This window comes from Cygnus olor, chromosome 20 (genome assembly GCF_009769625.2).
Source record: "Cygnus olor isolate bCygOlo1 chromosome 20, bCygOlo1.pri.v2, whole genome shotgun sequence".
NCBI lineage: Eukaryota > Metazoa > Chordata > Aves > Anseriformes > Anatidae > Cygnus > Cygnus olor.
In genome coordinates, this window is record NC_049188.1 from 9367501 (window position 1) to 9388241 (window position 20741).

Sequence of the window (20741 nt, forward strand, 5' to 3'; positions counted from 1 at the left end):
AAACCTCATGAAGAACACATGCATGCGTCCAACACCTGGAACACAAGAAATTGTGCTGCTTGAAACGCTTTCAAGAAGCTTTGCGTGTCAACTCAAGGTAAGAGAACGGCTGAAAAACAACAGCCATACAGCACGACCCTTATATGAACATAGTCTTCTTCTATAATACAGCTACTCAGACAACATAAATACAACTTACACATTAACACACCCTTCCAGAGCTTTTACTCCTATGAAACAAAAAGAAATTGACTGAAATAATTTAAGCCATTAATGCTAACGCTTTTTTCTAGTTACCTAGTACAACTCAGGATGCATTTTGAAGCACGATTATATCATTAACCCCTAATTCACTTAAATTTAAAAAATAAAATAAAACAAATCCCACAAAAAACAACACATTCCACAAAACGTTGAAGAGTAAACAAAAAATATGCACCCAGGTCCTCCAACTATAAGGACTTAAGTGCCGTTCTGTGCAAGCATCTTCGGCACGCCCACTTTATCCTATTTCTTGACATGAGAAAACATCCAAACAGATCCAACGCAGCAGAATTGCACCAGATTTGCTAAGCAAGCCCCAGCACTTCTTTGAACCATAAAAGAAAGGATTTTGTTTAAAATCAAGAATTTCTGATTGACATATTTCACATTCCTTTCTCATTTAAAACACTCTGCTATGAAGGCTACCATTATTTAGAAGTGAAGAAAGAAAAGGGAATTTGCCCCATTTCTCCCCACTCTTCACTTTGCTATTGTCCCCTGTATCTATTTCCAGGAAGCCATATTCATTAGAGTTAATCTGCCTACTAAATGAATAAACAAAGGATTTCTCTGTCACTGAGAGGCCAGGTGAGCTGATATCATCTTCTAACACAGAAAATCATCCGCACAAATACAGCGCAGGAAATTACCTGCTGCAATCCCACACCTGGGATCATTTGGCAAGTAGCTTAGAAATGTTGAGTAGATGACTGAAATCAAACCAATTATATTTTTAATGCAGATCTTCTATCAGCAGAAGGAAAAATAAAGACATTTCTAACCACGTGATGCAAAAGTCTCAAATGTCTCGAGATTATTATGTATACCAACATTTCAGAAAATTTACCATACAAAAATGCTACAGGGATTGGTATGGTTGAAGTATACTCGCTTCGTAGCACCCATGCTGCTGTGTACTTCAAAACCACAGTAATTCACAAATTGTTGGCTTAGGAATCTAACAAAAGATGCAGAAAAAAAAGGATCCAATTTTGGTGCAAGAAAAACTGACATGAAACAGCACCTAATATGCTAATACAAACCTACGCACGCACCCCACTGCTCAGCCCCAACTCCAAGCACTGTTGGTTGTCACATCTCTGGCACGCATCACGGCAGATGTAGAGTTTCAGAGATGCTTTGTGTACTTGGAGAGCTGACACCTGAAGGATGAGTTTCTCGTGTAGAAGCAAATGCTGAGAGATATTATGAAGGGGAATTACTGAGATTACAAAGATGAGATAGGAACGAAGGATTAGATGTAACCATACGGACCTGCAATGTGTTATGGCAGAAAAGGAGCCGACGCAGGGATTGAGAGCTCTGGGAAATGCTGTGTGCTGTGACAAAGGGGGAAGATGAGCTCAGCAGCTGCAGTTGGGGCCATTGGAGCCAAGGGGTAGTTTGGAGTATAAGGAAACAAGAACGGGAAAGGTCACAGGATTCAAGAAAAGAAAGGAGTCATGCCTGCGTAGAAACATGTAGGCACGAAACCAAAAGTTCACATCTCGGCAATGCTGTGGAGGAAGAAAGGCCAGGGTTTGAAGCTGGCCTGGATGAATGGTGCTCCCAAAGCTACACAGCAAAAGGCTCCCTTCCCTCCCGCAAACACGGATTCTTTTTGATGTTCCTTATACAGCAAGCATGAAGAGATAAATTAAAATTGAGAACCTAGAGAGCTCTTTGATCCTACTGCCTGGAAATATGTATAAGAATATTTTCTCCAGACGTACTTTTGCTATATATGGAAACCAAATGCTGACTAATCATATAAACCTTATGGTGCCTAAGCACAGCTGTAATCTGCAGCAGAACACTGTCACAATGGCAAAGGAAAAAGTGGAAAACTAAGAAGTTAGCTGTGGTACTGAGAAAGAAGAGAAAACGGTGATCAAAGGCACTGGAGGCCAGACTAGACAAGAGGGAGAGTTTCTAGCTGGCTAGGTTTTAAGATACAAGTGACATATTTATGACTTATTCTTGTATTACTGAACTTTAACAGGCCAAGTAATGACTATCCATTTTCCAAGTTTATAGAAAAACGATTCGATAGGAGACCTGCTGACTCAGGACAACAGAAACAGGATATAAGAGTCTGAATTTTCATTCATCGGTCTATAGACAGCCCCACTTGGTAGGGAGATAAAGCTATTCAGAGCTGTTTTATCAAAGCACACCAAGCGTCTTGGCTGGGAGCAGACACAGCTGCCAGGAAGAAGGCAGCAAGCTGCAGGGCCACCGCTCCTCACATGCTGGAGAGCTCAGCTCACAGCCAGCTGCGACAGCAGAGGACAGGGAAGCTGCTTCTCCTGCTCCCTGCCAGCCTGTGCCTGGTCAGCACGGCATGCAGTCCTATCGTTCTCTGCCCGCCCAGCCTCACCTGCCTGCCCAGGTACTCCTGTCCATGGAAGTACTCCGTCTCCTGGGACTTCACTCCATGATAACCTGGAGATAGGAAACCGACTTCCTTCTGAAGGGACAAAACAGATGGAAATTGTATCCTCTTACAGGTATGTCAGTTTATGAGAATGGGATTGTATCAGTCCCCAAACATCAAAATGGAAACTCTTAGGACTTTTTTTTTTTTTTAAACTTTACATTCCTAGTTGCTAAGGCTTTGTGCAGGTACTTTCATGTTAAAAGATGTTTGTGAAAATACACAAATCCCTTTCACTAATAAACAAACATTGGACAAGAACGTACAGTGTCACTAAACCTACTTAAAAATTGGAGTAGCAGCTTTGAGTAAATTAACCTCAAGATAAACCTCTACAATGGTATTATTTTATCTTAAAATCGCTTTTTTAAACTAAACCATAATCCTTCAGGATACATTAACCATAGCGAGAGTGATCACAGATTTTAGGGAAATCACTCTACTGTACATGTGAAAAATCCAGGGGTCTTGCCATGGCGTGGTTTGGAAACCTGTGTTCTCAATTGTCTCCCTCACCTGAGGAACATCTCACCAGGCTGGCGCTGGCACACGACCACCTTACACTTGCTTTGCAGGGGCACGTTAAAGACACCACCTCAGTCCAAGATAACTAATACAAATAATTATTGCTCAATGCGAAATGTGAGATTCCAGCAATATGTAATAGAGTATTCCAGCCTGGATTAATTACTGGAGTTCATCAGCCACTACTTAATCCCCAGTACGAGCAATAGGAGAAATACAAACTTGAAGAGTAGCATCGGTTCTTGCTTTTTGCTCATCAGTATGGCATACCTAATTAATGCTTTCAATAGGTGTTAAAAATTCCTATGCTGCAAGGCAGTAAATGCATTATGAACAGGCAAAGGCAAGTGGCTATAGTTTAGAAGCACAAAGGTGAGATAATGGCCTTCCACATCACTGAACTGTCAACCTCATTTAGCATAAAGCATTGCATCTGGAGATTTAAAATCATACAGCCGTTTAAAAATATATAGAATGTTAAATTAAATGACAAACACGGCACATGTCACCTTTTAGAGGCAGAAATGTAAAACCAAAGCATATGTTCTCCAGCTATATTTGCTTCGGTATCAACAATATTTTTGTAACCCCCTTACTTTCTTGTCTTGGCTTTCAGTATGGAAGGATGGACATACAAGTTACAGGTCCTTCACATCATTTCTGCAATTATAAGTCAATCCTTTACTAGTAAAATAAATGAACAACTCTGGATTTAACTCTTACAGAGAGTCTAGATGGTGGAGACAATGAGGAAAAACTTCTACAAGCTGTTAGGGATGAAAAGTTGTTCTGTATTTTGAGCTCTGAGAGGAATGTGTGAATATCTGACTTTCAAATCTACGTTTACAAACAAATCCTGCAGCCTCTGCATGTGTCACACTCTCACCGAACCGCCCCGAGTCCCGCACGGTTACCACACAGGAACAGGCTCAAGCTCAGCTATGCTGACCGAGGGCCAGTGATGTCTGCAAGCAGTTTATCTGTCTCTGCGTGGCATGGAGCCTAAGCTAATAAACTGTAGCTGGCTCCATGCAGAGCTAACTCGGGGCTCGGCCCCGTGGTCTTGTCACCACCAGAGCTGGAGATCCCCGTGCCAGGGCTGCCAGCAGCTCTGCAGGGAGCCAGGCACGGGCAGGGCCGAGGGAAGCGACCGAGCCCTCTGTGTGAGCACCCTCACCTGCCTCAAGGCTGCCACACAGCTGACGTATCATTGCACTTGATTCACATTACATCACTTTAGAGCACACGTTCAGCACTTCATGGCATGAACAATCTTTCACTGAAGTGTGATTAAAAGGCTACAACTAGGCCAATAAAGCTGGATTTTATTTGCCCAGCAAAGGGGGAAGCAGTGCCTGCCGATGACATTAAACGAAACATCATGCCCGGGATTCAAATTCTTTCTCAACTACCAGCTATGTAAGCTGATCAGTTAGAAGCTGTCGTTTTAACACACAGCAGGGCAGAGTAGAAAAGGAGTTATGGTGGGGTACTGCATCACAGAGCTGTGTGTCTGCACAGCCCTCCTCACCCCCCGTTGAAAAGGATTTTATAGCAGGAGGAATATTTGATGCTAACAATCAATTAACAGTCTCATTAAGCCTCGATTCAGAACATCTTCAGGCATGTGGCTAAGCATTTTCCCGAGGACCTGTTTCAGTGAGGACAGTCTCTTTCTTCACAGACACTGCAAGACTAGCACGCACCACCCGCGCTATGAGCTCTTCTCACAAGCCACAGATTCCCAAAGTTTCAGTCACATGTTTCAGTGGAGAGAAAGGAGAAGACATCAGCAAAACTTTGAAATAAAATCATGAAATAGTGAAGCACTGCTTGCAGTTTAGCTTATTGTGCATGAAAGTTTAAACTTTGCTTTCAATCTCGGTTTTCCAAACATGCTGTCATTCACTATAATATGGGTTAAAAATAAGAGAAAGCAAAGATGAAATGTAAATGATTTAAATGCGCGCATATGTTCTTTTGTAAAATGCATAATGCATCTGCAATGCTTTTCCTCATATTTTGGACACAAATCAACGGGGAAATGGTCCGCTTATGATATAGTGAATTTTTTATCTAACTTCAGTGGTAAAATGTGCTTCCATATAAGTGTTTCATTCTATACTGTTTGTTGCTGGGTTTTGTTTGTTTGTTTGTTTTTAAGAAACAAATAAAGCAAAGACTAGCAGAGCAGTATCTCCTTTGATCTCCAGGCTCGTGGCAATTTTCAGTTTTTAAAAAAAAAAAAAATCCACAAAGAACACGAACAACCTTGCAGACAACTGTGTCTTGTGGTCAATTCCTGAATCTGACATTCAACCACAATAACAGAGAACGTTATACTTACTTTTAAAGCATATTTTAATTGATGGTCAAGCAGTATAACATGCAGCGATTTGCTCACCATTCATGCTGTAAACAATAAGGGTCAAAACCTAAAGAGGTAATTCTTCAGTTAATGCAAATTCAGTTAATGTCCTGCTAGCAAAGAGCCAGCATGATCTTTACTACATCCGCGGCTTCTGCTGCTTCTATCTTTCCAGAGGCTGCCCTTCCTGGAGCGGTATTGTCAGGACTAGAAACTACTCTGTAGAGTCCTAACAACAGGAGAGGCTGTGAATTGCAGAGTCTGCATTTCCTGCACTGCATTTCTCCCGCTAATAGCACTATAACTCAGCGCAAAGGAAAAGTAATACAGGAGACAATGACAGCAGCCGGTCACCAAAACGAATGTTCAAACCCAACCAGATACTCGCAAGCAAGCCTTTGGCCTCCGTGCCAAAGCCTAGCAAATTCTATGAATTACACAGAAATACAGGTGGGTTGTACGCAGCCAGGGCCAGCCGCATCTGGGACAAAAGCCCAGGCAAGCGAGCTCATGTAGGCCCCGCTCGCTCACAGCAGATGTGAGCTCAAGGGAAAGCAGCTGTGCTGGACGCCCCGACGGCTGAAGCTGCACCATGCACCCGGCACAGGCAGCACAAACGGCTGCCTGCTGGAGGGAAATACCAGGCAAAAGAGACTTGGCAAGCCGGGGGTTTCAGAAGAGAAGGGCCCATACCCCTCTTGACCTGGGGATATGGGATTTTTGGTAGGACTATTACAATCACAGAGCTTATAAAATATATTTGGAAAGGCTTTTGTGTTGGTTTTGGGATAGCATACGAAGGCCCCAGGAATCCTCTCTGAGGCCTTAAATCTGTGGCCAAACTCCAGCAAAAACCATATGTTAGTCATATTACCACCTTTTTCTTTTCCCTGTTCTTGCTCCATTTTAAAGGACCACGCCCTGCACAGTAAACCAAAGACAGCCTCAGGGCAAGAGAGGCTCATATACCACTTCTCTTATCTGGAGAAATCCTGTGCTAATGATGTGAATAATCCCAAGTCTGCTTTCTGTCATTTACTGACTGTGACCTGCTTGTTTTCACCTTTACAAGGGGAACAGCACCGTACGGTTTATGTGGTCTTGTATGCAAAGTGCTTGGCTTTACGTGCTCCCTCAGACTGAATTCTTTCTGGAAGGAGGCGAGCCGGAGGCAGGCTGTCCCGGCGCTCAGCACCGTAAGACCACGACGCTCCTTTTTGCAGCCCCCTGGCTGGGGGCACCACCAGCAGCTCCAGACATGCAGATGGAACGGGCAGAGGAGGACAGGGACAAGCGGGCCCCTGCCACCCCGCTCGCCCCCGTGGCTGCTCTGCGGCCACTGCTCGCTGGTACCAGCCTTGGCTCCTTGCAGCACTCCACCCACAGCTCCAGTGCTAGCACCCAATTTAGCTTTGGTTCTAATAAAAAGTGAAAGTTAAAAGCAGCACAAGCAGCAGATAAAGCGCTATTAAAAACAGCCTGGGATCACGCCAGGGATGGAGTCCAAGGCAGGGGGAGGAGCAAAGGCAACTGCAAGCCGACGGCTATTTCACAGGATTGGATAATTAAGAAAAACAACATATTTTCCATCTTTTTTTTTTTTTTACCCCTTACGTCACTGAGACAATAAAACATATACAAGTAAAAACCAACAGACTGTACTTCAACCTAGCTATAAATATTTCCAACAGAGGACATTCCTACTTCAGCGAGGAGCCTGGGTGAGGAGGCAGTGATTAACATATCCTCAAAGGATCAAACTCCACCTTAAAAACACATCAAATGCCTGGCTAATTTATCATGCCAAATAGTTCAGTTTTACGTGGCATATACCTAAACCCACACTTCTGCTCCCTCATCAATATTACACTTGAAGGAACAATAGCTAAAACATGCTGGTTTTGGATTAGCAATGGTGAAAATAGGTGCATATGTACAATACGCTAAGAAAAAACATGTGAGGACTGGTGCTCTTGTTTAAAGCCACTTCAGTGAAGAACCAGATATAGTTCTAGGGCAAAGAGTCTGTGTAGAGAGCTTGTGTAGTTTTCGCACCGTGAGCACGGGGTTGGACCAGATGAACACTTTTTTCCAACTCGCATTATTTAATGATTCTATAAATATTATGTTATCTGCAGTATGAAGAAATACAAGTGAGAAGAAAATCAGAGATTTAAGGGAGGTTAGACTTACTCAGGAATATCTAGCCCTTCATTTCTTTGGAGAAATGAACAAACATTGCAAAAATGTGCTGTTCATTGCTGTGATGACATTGAAAGTACTTTCTGGTACAACACTGGAGGCCAAGCCCCGTGCTGCACAGCTGAGAGCTCACTGGCTGCACAGCAAGAGCAGCTTATCTGCTGTTCCTCAGTTTCTCCTTCTTTTGTGGGGGGGGGGGGGGGGGGGGCTGATTTTGATTTAAAACATAGCATTGTCATCTCACTTGGGAAAAAAATAAACAAGCCAGGATACTTTTTTTTAAAGCTATTTTTATCTTCTAATGAAGAAGGGAATTAAAAAAAAAGGGATTCATTATGAAACCAGGAGACATTGTTCAGTAGCTGCCCCACTACTTCCAACCATCTTTAAAAATTAAACTCAAAAAAACATTCTTGAAGACTGCTTCATGCCCAGTTTTACACCTACAGATCTCATTGTTCTAAAGAAGCTATCACAACCAATACAGTATTAAGGTGGTTGCTGTGCTCCTGGGCTGCGGACATCAAACCTCCTGGGGTATTTGACAGGCAGGAGGAAGCTGAAAGACAAAAGGAACAGCCCACAGGGCCCTGAGGACAAGGGCTGACGTGCTGGAACAGTTCCTGTAGGCAGGGGAGGACAACTTGCAGGGTCTCAAGAGGACCAGAACTAGCAAGCAATCCACAGGGCAACAAACTGAGCGTGCGACAGAGACTACAGTCCAGACTGGAGAAGATGAAACAAGAAATAATGGAGCACATTTAGAGGTTTTTCAAAGCAAACATGGAAAACAACGAGCAAGAAGTGTGAAGGGTAGCCTAATTTAGGGAATTGTTAAATAGGGACATCTCCTTCGCATAAACTGGAAAACTTTCTAAACGAAAGCTTTACCTGAAAAATACTGACTTTAAAATTCATGTGCAAATGGGTGTTCAATATTCATCTTTTAACTTGCACATCTAATAACATTTTAAGAACATTTCAAACAGTCTAGATTAATAGATGAGTATATAATACAAGCTTATAAAAATATTAAGATTCGTAAAATGATTCCTTTAAGCACTGTACAAAAGGAACAGACATGTCAATGAACATACTTCTTTGCAAATACTGCACAGTGCGTTATTTCTGTGCAATCTATAAAAACACAAGTACAGACACTGAGGTTTCTGAATCTCTTGTAAGTTTAACAGTAGCTAGGAGCTCTCAGATCTCAAGCTATAATAAATATTGTATCCTACAGGAGCCCATCGGGAATCTCAGCTCATGTGTTGTTCCACAGAAGATTGTGGTGTCAGATATGATTAGAATCAACACTTTCCACTTATTCTGAGCTTTAAAGCTATCTATGCAAAACATTAACAACTGCTAATGAAGGACAATAAAAGGGTACACAAGACAATCTTATATTCAGAATGAGTGTGCTTTAGCTCCTGATATGCAGAATACTGCCGTGCGTTATGGACTTTTTCCCCACAGACAAACAGGAGACATTTATATGCTTGGAACAGACCATGCTCTAGCACACTGCTATTTTTCAGCTGACAAGCCATTATGTGAACTGAAGGTGGCTTTCCCAGCTGGAAGTTAGTATGTAACACTTAAGCAATAAGACACTCCACTGTCTGCATTAATGGACCACTGGTACACGCGTCAAGTGGGTTGTGTGACACGAGAACAACTGTCTGAGCAACCGAGGGCTGCACCAATGACCATTAACGTAGTCCCTGGAGCCCTCCCTGGGACTAACCTTCACATCTGAAGAAAAATCTCATTATCTGGTATTTTGTTATTACATTGCTGAGGTCACAGTTATGCTGTCACCTAGCTATGATGTCAACGTGGAAATTGCTGCTTTTATTGTTTGTCAGAATCCTGTGGATTACCAAAAACCACATTAGCAACATGAACAAGATGAATAACCTTTGTGAGCTTAAGCACCTTGAGTAATTTACGTTGCTTACAGTCAGATTCAACCTAACACAACACCACCTAGAAATTGCTGAATTTTAATTTTCACTTGTGTCTGTGGAACTAACTTGCATATAACGTTTTTTTTTTTTAAAAAAAGCTAATGGGCACAGACATGTCAAAGCACAACAACCTTAGAAGAGGTGAATTGCTTCAACTGCTACCAGCTTCCTCAGCTAAACCAAAGGCAAACTGGGATGAGGAAGAAGTCTCTTCTGTCACCTGCAGGGTGCCGGGCTTGAGAGCCGCACATGACCACTTTCTGTTAACGCCAGAGCTGACAGGCTAACCCACCTACAACCATCACAGGGAGGCAAAAATAAATCACTACAGAATGATTCTGCTGCTGTTCTGTCACTGACCCATGCACTTCCTCTTCAGCATACTTCTCCTGCCTCCAGAAAACACCCACCAGTGTTTCAAGACATTAATGCTACTCCATGTATCCCTGCAGCTGAGTCTTTTCCCAAGCCAGGCAATGATCCAGCACCAAGTGCCCAGCCAGTAGTGTCAGGTCATTTTAGTTTCTCTTCACATCTTCATAGTCTATAGGGCATAGTTGTTTCGAGATGTAATCATGTATACTGCATTGGCATCTCGGAGCCTGCTGAAGTCATTTCGGTCTTCAGGCCCTCTTCAGAAATCATCAGACAACATTTTCTCAAATTAGATAAACTAGTTCAAGTTGAGAAAATTCTAGCTACCAGAATTTTGTACTGTGTGGCTCACCAACACACACACAAACACTTATTTAGTTAAACACACAAGTAAGATGGAGGGAGCACGTGCAAGTGTGTGATAACTCATCACTAAAAAAAAAACAGCTGAGTATACCCCACATGTTATCATTAGCCTGGAAATACTACAAAAAAACATTTTTCAAATAAGTAACATAATAAGTGTTTTAAATAGGTATATTAATGGAATTTGCTCGGAAGTTGTTACAGGAAAGAACCATAACTTCAACTCATTCAGATTTAAACTGACAGAATGTAGAAGTAGAAAACACCAGGGCTGGGTATGTCTTTTTGCTGTCACCAAGCAGGCGATGCCCTCTAAGAGCAGCTCGTTATACGACCATTATTAAAACTGCAGCTGCTGTGAAGAATAGACCAAGGGCCAGATCTCTTCCTTGGCTTCAAAGCTCAGCATTATACTCGGAGCATCGGAGTGCAATCGCTATCTGAAACAACAAACTACCTTTATGCCGTCCAGGTAATTACAGGTTCAGGTCAAGGACTCCAGACCATATTGATTACATCTCTCCGCAGGAGCGCCCTGCAGCCCCGACCGTCTCCACTCAAGCAGGGCAGCTCAGGTATCCGTGACGCCAGGACTCCTCGGGCCCTACCAGCACCCGTAACGGGAAACCAGCAAGCGCTCAGGCCTGTCAGTTATTGCCTGTGGCAATAAGGACAGCCTGGGAATTCATAATGTTGGTGACTTCATCTGCCAGCTGCATTCACACATCTTTACTACCTGAATAACTGATCTCCGCTACTCCAAGGCAGCACTTTCTGGTGTACAGCATTTGGGAATAAATATTTGATCGCACGTACAACAGAAAAGAGCTCAGATGGTTTAAGGTGTGACAGCAGAAGTGTTTATTAAATTCCAAGTGAGAGCATTGCTGGACAGTAAGAATTTGTCCCATGGTCCCTATCTCACAGGTGTGGTGATGAACAATAAAAGATCCTTCGCAGGCAGAGGGAAGGGAGGTGAGGTAACCTCCCACCCCCACAAAATCCAAGCCCCAAGTCAGATCTTCTGTTCATTAAACCCTCTGCAGGCATCAAGCTACCCATCCATGGCCAGCCAGTCACAAAGTAAAGAAAGGGAAGTACTAAATTACAAGCCAATTTTAAGAGGGCATTGATTGAGGTAACCAGAAGAGAGCTCAGTATTGTCAATGCTTCATGCAACAGTAATAAACAATCTTCATTAAAAAATGATGCATGCATCCCTAAGAAGCACAGCACATGCCAGGTTTAAGAAAAGAACCTAAGTGTTCCCCCTGCCCCATACAAAATCCAAGAAAAAAAACACTCAGGATCTTTTTCTTCTACAATTTCATTTCATTCATTCAAAGTTTTCTTGCCCTAACTTATGTATTTGTGCAAATCAAGAAAGAAACAGAGAACTCACTCTGAGTAGGGAAGGAAAAGGTTGATGCAGAGGAGATGTCAGACAGCTTCTTCTTTGTCAATGTTTTTCTACTCAGCTGACAATGCAACCAAATCGTTACTTGATTGACGAGTAACTGTCAAAAACCTCTTTGCATGAGGGAATAAACAGGGCACTTCATAACCACACACAGGTGTGCACAGTTTTTAACAGAGCAGGACTGCATTTACAGGTATGACTGGGCATACCTGAGCCCTTCAACACTTTTGTTACAGCTTAAGGGAAACGTTTGCCCTAAAAGACTCAACGCAGTTGCGTGACCTGATTTAGGGTGATCGGGACCTGCGACAAAATCCTTTCTCTAGAGGTTTTCTTTCTATTTATGAAAGTCCGGATTTGTTGTTCCATGCAGATACCCTAGCCATCTGCACCCCTTTAATTTCTCCATTATTTATTTTTAGCAGGGTTCTATCAGTTTCGATTTTTCAGGTGTACATGACACGCAGTATTTCCCTACAGGTTATAGTACAAAACTCAGAAAGTGCCTCGTTTATCACTGGTAATATTGGATTACGTGTCTAGGCAATGCTTCTGCTTTCTAGATTAGTTTCCATTATTTTTTAGATATCCTCAGCTACCCAAAAATCTTATCTAATTCTAGTCACACCAAAGAAAGGAGCAGCATTCAACGTATACAGGTGAAGTAAAGCTTTTAAGTCATGCCTGTAGAACACTCGTTTGAAATACAGCCAGGTCATTCTGAAATAAACATTTTGTCTTGCCCTACTGATTTCTCTCTCAGGGTTCATTGGTTTGGTTGCATAAAGAGCGTGACCTTCAGCTGCAGCATCTCCTCCAGATGGGGCACTTAAAAGGTTTCTCTTGCACCTGTTGTCTAATGAAGTCTTCAACACAACCTGACTTACTGAAAGCCTCTCCCATCCAGTCCGCAGTCACACAATTTCCATCTGTGATCTCTATATCCCCACCCCACCTTCGTTAAACCTGATGCAATAAGCCAATAGCCTCAGCGCATCTTCAGTGAGGATGGACACGGACACACAAGCACACATACCTGCTTGCCATACACGGTAAGCATTTATTTGCTATGCATACAAGTCTTTCTTTTGGTGTGTGTTAAAGCTTCCTGTGTTACAAAGCTTTAAACCCAATGTTGTCCCTTTAACATTTCTTACTGTGAATCTGGAACAGCATCTGGAATTACAGTTAATTTAATCCTTGAGGGTACATTCTCTCTCTGAGGCGTATGACTAAAATGTGTGCATAGAGGGACAAATGTCCAGTAACTTTAGGTGACTATGTTTTTGCAAACTTTTCTTAAAGATTCAATTTTTAAAAAAATAACACAGGGAAGATTATCAGAAGAATTGTAAGTAAGATTTAGGTAATTATATTGAGATCCACCTTTCTTTTATGTATCCATGTAATCTTTATAGATACTGCCATCCACCCTGAAAATGCTATTGCAAATGGTCATGATTGACAGAAGTATTTGAGTTCTTCACTTTTTTTAAAATGAAGGTTTTTTCAAATGATCTCGTGAGAGTATATTGTTGTTAGTATGCCACCCTTTTACAGACACATGTAAAATCATGGTAAAAAAAATACACAAATATATTATTAAATGCCATGACAGAGTCGTCACCAACGGGGGAGAAGGAAGGAAGCTATAAAGAACGGGGGAAGAATAATTAAAGATGATAAACATGTACTTGAAATCTTTTGATAGGAAGAACAAGTGATAGAGTTAGATAAGGAGAGGCGCCACGCTGGTTGTATCTCTAAGCAACAGGCAATCAAACAGCCAGATAAGCATCTTCATAAAGTGCAATAGACTCAAATGCAAGGGTCATAACTGAAGAATCACTTCCTGGTTCAGCTTAGGTAGTAAAAATTTATGACCTACTTAAAAAAAAAAATCCTTCAAACCTAAAAACGTATTTTCCAATAAATTTGTTTTCCATAAAGAATGCAAGCCACTTAGGGCATGCCTTGGTAATAGCAGGAAATGAGAATATTTACAGTAGTGAGCTATAGTATAAAATATGCAATGTTGCACATGAACATTTAAAACAAACCTTTCCATGCACAGCTGAGCTTAACGTAGTTTTCCACACATCTCAAAGGTAGGAAGAAAAGAAAGCAATATAATATGCTCTTCTTTCTATTGCTGGGCTCTGTTACAAGAATCACATAAAATTTCAAAAAACATTGCATGTTTTTTCTTGCGTCTCTTCTACTCTGTAGCAGAATTCACATCTCTGTACCATCTCACATAACCTGACACGTCTATCCTTAACACAGACTAACACTGTCTGCATGGGAAAGGACTAAGGACCAGGCAATATGAAAACTGCAAATAGATGCTGAAGTCCCTGAATCAAAAATCAATTCAAATCCAAACCGCCTGGCAGTGAAGTTAAATAAAATACTGCTATCAGCATGTCTCTAACAAAATCCATGTATTGTTTATAAGAAACTTATGAGGTGTTACAATAAAACTGAGTCACTGCTGTACAGTAAATATATTTTTAGTGTCATAACAATGTATACAATTGACTTTGGCAATTTTAATACTGACACACATGTTAAATGCATTACCAATAGAGCTTCATCACATTCATATGAGCCATTTCACTTTAAGGCCCCATCTATACTATAGGAAAGGTTGTTTAGCATAGAAGAGGTATGGTCCTACGTGGTTTGTTGTTTCTGGTGTCGTTGGAACAAAACAGTTTCAGAACACAGCACAGTTACAGAACAGTTGTATTCCACAATTAATACGTATCCCTGTTACAGGAACTGTACTGCTCCATTCACACTCAAGGAAAAAAATACGAAAAAGCCCCCATCCTGATAACCCAGATGTCTCTATCTGTATCAGCTGGCACAGTCACACTGATAGCGAACAACAACTATGCCATTAATCACTCTGAATCTGAAGTATCAGATACACAGACAGAAGCACTCCTGTGATTCCAGCTTGTAACTTCTAGGGGTAATAGACAGAGATGAACTAGTCCCAAAAAACTGTAACTGATGCATTTATAATTTTTTTTATATTGAATAATTATTTACAAAATTACATTCACATATACTAAAACAAATACAATTCCCTTTAAGTAACCAGCATCAGATGTCTGTCTAAGCTCAATGTGAATTAATTTAACAAGTTTTAAATATTTGAAAATGGAATTTAGAATGACAATCCTCAATAACCAAAGTAAATGTAGTTATTACTGAACTCAGTTATAAACAGATCTGAGAAATATCCTCTAATACCCAAATAAATTAATTTGGCAAACAATGCAGTATCTTGGACTCAGAATTTATAACTATAGCAAACAGAGTCTGGAACAGGAGCTTTTATTTTAACTCTCTTTAAAACAACCTTCAGAAATCACTTTCTGTATGTGTTACAGTCTCCTTTTACAGTTTAACCTCAATCCAATCAGCAGTCTCCAGGGATTTTCAAATCACTAAAGATTAAAATCCTCTCTGACTTGACTGTTTGACTAATGCTGTGTGTTTAATAATTCTACTTGTGAGAGATTTTATTTGACAAAATCCTGCTGTGTGGAACCTTCAGACGCTATACAGCTGTACTAAAATATAAAGCTCTGTTGTCTTTGGTTCTTTATATAGACTATACCCCAGCACTGACAAAAAAGAAGAAAACTTTATAGTACATATATTATTATGTTGATATTAATGTAACCGCTGTAGTATTAAATTTACACACACTCTTTTAGAGCAGCGTAGTGAAAATGCAACTGTTACACAAACATTAGTTAAACTACCCTGTTGTCTTGACCGTTCACAGAAATCAATTACATTTATGATTACATTTCAATGAAAGGTATTTTGTAAATGGGACGGAATTGTAATATTTTATGCTGTAGGCATTCATTAATAAAAGCATTTCAGTGTTAGCACTTGCAAGTGTTTTGCTTTTTAGCTTACACATTTCTTAGCATTCCAGAGCACATGTTAAACTTCATGTAAATATTGTGTTTATATTTTATGACAATACTGTGACTTCAAATTTGAGTGGTAAGAGGAAAAAAGTCATCATTATTTTAGCCTTCAGTATATATTTGTGTAAGACAGCACTTACTCTACAGCATAGCTGAAAGTCGTGATAACCTTTTAAGTATATAGCATTAGTTAGTAAACATGCTACCAGACAAAAAAAGACAAGATTGATGACTGCCACAAATATCAAAGAAAACAGAAAAATAAGCATGTTTCTACCTGAGGTAGCATCAATCACTGTTGAAACTCCTCTGCGATCAGAAACCGGACGTGATGACCCCGGCATGCTAACAGGTTCTGAACGAACTGGCTGAATCCTAAATGGTAAGTTATAGTTACCACCTGGGTCAAAATCGTTGCTCAGGAGGGCTACAATCAAATCACAAACCTGAAACAGCTGACCAATTAAGCAACTACTTATTTTGAAATCTGCCAATAGTTAAAAATTTTCCTTCACTTTGTGGTGCCAAGGTATGGATAATCCAACTACAGACAGATCAAGACTATACACAATGTGAATATCCCTAAATTATGTCTCAGATGTGAGTATCACCCCCTCCCCCAAATAAACCCACCCTATCCAAACTGCTTAAAATTCTTCCAGAACAGCAGCAATTTCTTTACTACTACAACTTTTGTTGTTTATTTTTATATATATATATATTAATTTATATACCTATATATTCATTTCTTAACTTTCTGCTTTCTGTTGATGTATGCATATAGATAACATAAAAATATCATTTAATAACATATTTTACATTTATATCCTTACTTGCAGGAGCAATCATATGCAAGGAGAAATCACATATTTCAAAAGCATGTATTTTCAGCCTAAGGCCAACCTGCTCACTTTTAATAGGACTGGTCATTGTTAAATGTTGTTAAATCTTGAGAGCTACTGGACAGGGCACAGAAACAAATGGTGCATAAAGTAGCTCTACAAAATTGCTTGCTATCCATAACTTTAAATCCACATTTAGCCCCACTCTTGTAGGCCACCCCCTCCCAATTCCAAATCAACCAATGTCAAAAGACAGATGAATTAAATACATGAAAAAGAAGAAAGCAATGAAAGAAGGAAGCAATGAAAAGGGAAAAAAAAAGGAGGGGGGAAGGGGAAAAATATTCCAGAAGCTCCCTTACTCTTTGAACATACTGGCCACTTCATGGCACAACGCTCCTACTCATGACTGAGAGAATTATCTTTTAAAGTAATGCAGAACTGTAAAAGCTAAGACAATGCTAAGCAAGGCCACCTTTCAAGGCCACCTACAATGAAAGAACACACTTTTTACTATCTTTCATTGTAATTTACACAGGAAGAGGTGGCAAAATGGAATCTAAGCTGTTTGGCCTGGATGAATTTTTATTGTTGTTGAGTCATACGCTTTTCTTAGACTTTCATCTGGACAAGCTTGATGAAAACTATTACAGGTTCTACACAGATGGCCTCATTTAAGCATAAGGTAAGGTATTCACACAACAAATGTGAAACAGCTCAGAAATTCATTTTATTCTTACCTGAGACTGTTGAGATCAAGATCATCTGTATCGAAGTCCAGAAGAGGCTGCGGGGTGTCACTGGGACCATGCGACTGCAGCACTGACGAACTGGATGAAATGACAGTGGTTTGGCCAGAGGGATGAATTGTTTTGAACTGGAACTGGGGGCCCATCCACAGGCGTCGATGAGGCCCGGTGTGAGTCACTATTTCAACCTGTGGGAATATGGGAAACGGTCAACACAAAACTGCAACCGAATACACTGAGTGGTTCTTTCAATGCACCAAAGCCACAGAATCCTGTCGTTCTCAAGCAAAAAGAGCGTTTTGTGCCGTCAGTTCAGGGAAACACTGAATTTCAGAACATCCTTGCTAGAGAAAGGATGCTGTAGCCAAAGGCAAGAGCTTCTTGAAGAGCTGTGAAAGCCCCTGAACCACCAGCTTTAGGACACTGCACTCAGTTCTTAAAACTGCTCAGAAGACTGTCAGTCCATCCTGGCCACCTTCACCTGGTCCTGTTCATTCCTCCCCCTGGTGTTACGAAATACACGCTCTAACTCAACTGCTAAACATCTCCTGCTGTGGCAGCAAATGGGGGAACACAGTTCTGCCTGCACCTACATGAAGTGGACAGAGGAACTGAAAGCTTATTTTCCCCAAATATTTTTGTCAGTACCTTCAATCCTGACTAGGACACAAGATACACTTTTTAAAAGCAAGCTGTTCCAGCTTTGTTCCGGCTGCTTTCTTAAAGTTCACACATTAAACAGCACTGCTTCACATGTATGTAGTGCGAACTGTATATCAAATCAAAGCTCGTAATTATTGTTGGCATAGCCGAGGAAACTGCTGGCAGAGACCATCTTGCTGGAAAGCAACAAGATTTGTAACAGAGAGCAATGCAAAGTGCACTGTGAGACACTGAGCACCTCGGGTCACATTCATTACTATGCTGATGGAAGACAAGCATGTATGTGCAACACGGAGCTTAGAAGGGCAGACGCATACTGATTTAACTGAAATTCTGACAATTAAAACAAAGCTAAGGGTGTTTGCTTGCCACGAATAACCACACATACTTTATATAATAGGTGCATATGAGATATATATCCGTGGGCATGTTTACGTATGGATGTACACACAAACACAGACGGAAGTGTCACAGTTCCCTGCCTACTTCCAAAAGGCACAGAGAATACAGAGGGTGTACCTAACAAACAATAATTTCAAATACTCAAATTTTCCTTTAGGTATTGGCTCTCAATGAGTCTAGATATGAATTTCAGAAAATAAGTTATTTAAGCAAATAATGCATTCAAAATGTTTTTGAGAAATGTCTTTTCATGCTGATAGCTATACACCTGATGAGTATCAACTTTTACAAACTGAAATATGTCAACCCTAGGAATACAAATAACCATGGGACTTTAAGAATGTAACATTTTCGGCAATGTACAGGATCAGGATTGGGCCTTGTAAATAGAAGAGCAAACAACAGTCCTCAGTAATACAATTAAAAAATAAATAAAACAGCTTTTAAAGATCAGAAACAGGCAATGTGAAATGAAAATACTAAGCTCTGGTGAACTCATATTTTTAAGATGACAAAAACAGACTGCTAAATTCCTACAAATTTTTGCTAAAACAATGATTAGCTTCACACGAAGAATGTAATTTAGTAAGCAAGTTCATGAAAATATATTTTTGTATCTCTATGACATGCAAGTGCATCTTACAGTCTTCTTTACTCTTATATATGTGTACTAATAGTGATTCTTAATTCTTTAAGAAACAATTTTAAACACTGGATAATGTTCTAAGTTCTCTGCTAACGTAAAATGACAAATGCACAGCCTATTTAGCACTATTTCCATCTTTGCATTTATCTTAGTGTAACTCAGATTGACTGTAGATGTTTCTGAGTCAAGTAGCTTTTATGTAGCAGTGTAAATTAGGCCACAGATAAAGTAATCTGTATATTTTAAGCTTGAAACCATCAGTGTCACAGAGCCGAGAGGTAAACAGATGCCTTTGCAATTTTACTGAGGCTATGGCCAGATGTTCCTATTCACTCTCCTGTTGTGTGCAGGACAAACATATTGTATCTACTTCACACTGACAGCACACATTACCCACTGTTCTAATTGAAAAGTTGAAGTGAAGGGCAGTGTTTTTTCACTGCATGCTGTTACTGTTGATAACAACACTTTAATTTTGAAAAACATACTTGCACTTTAGGCTTAATCTAAAGTGGCTTGCTTAGAGAATGCTAGCATCTTCATGCTCAAAAGAGATATCATCACTCGTTTCACTTAGCAAAAATTAAACATTCCCGAAGCAATCTCTGAATTATCTGTGTTGTGAGTGATGCCACTTTTTTTTTCCTTACATTTAGTCTGGTAGGGGGATAGATGTGATGAAGTCTGAGCAGTCTTAAGTTCCTTTGACATTGTTTATCTTCCAAGAATTAGGAGTATACCAACCCTCATAACATAGGTTTACTTTACTCTTTTTCCCTGAGGTTGTCCACTATACTGCTAAGTCACCAAAACAGGCAAATAAGCTCAACTATCCAAACAGTACTGGAGAGGTTTTACAAGTATAAGGAATACTACAGGTGAAATCTTGGCCCCAGTAAGCTCAGTCACAAAATTCCCATTGACTACAGTGATCCAGTAGTTTCACCATCTTTATGCTCTGAGAAATTAGAGACAAACTAAGCCAACAAGTTACATGAACGTGTAGTTATGTTTGTAAATTTAGGCCAGGTTAAGTGGATATACAAGAATAGATTTCCCAATGAATGCAACTCCCAGGGGGGTGCATGTGGAAACCCACCTTCTCATTTTAGGAAAATGTTGTGTATGATTTATACACCAGCAGGAGAAGCAAATCACATCTGCAAATATTTAATATTCATGAAATGATGCCACATAGCTCAGCAACACATTTAATGCATCACTCCCATAATAACATTGTCCTTAAAATGAAGGAAACCCACATATTTTGTCAGGATGAAAACCACGTATCAGGTACCTATAATTGCTTTAGTAAATCCAAAGTGTTCTTAAATTTTATTTATTTATTTCTCTCTAGCCTTTTATTTCTAACAGGACCTAATTCTCGGTGTATTATTCATGACTTACAATCTTAAACTGAAGTTAAGCTTTGAGCCAAATCGTCAAGCATTTACTGAGTTCTTAAAAAGAAGCCTCACTTACTGAAACAAGGCAAGAATGGCTAAAATTACCAAGATTTAATCTCATATAAAAATATTTCACCAAGCAGG

General features: G+C 40.3%; 1 protein-coding gene across 1 annotated transcript in view; it reads right to left on the minus strand.

Moving 5' to 3' along the window:
• The window catches only part of BCAS3 (BCAS3 microtubule associated cell migration factor), a 357048-nt gene that overhangs the window by 173418 nt on the left and 162889 nt on the right, over positions 1-20741 (minus strand). Inside the window, 2 exon segments of the mRNA XM_040532922.1 lie at positions 16167-16264; positions 17472-17668. Of these exon segments, the coding sequence (XP_040388856.1) occupies positions 16167-16264; positions 17472-17668 (295 nt within the window).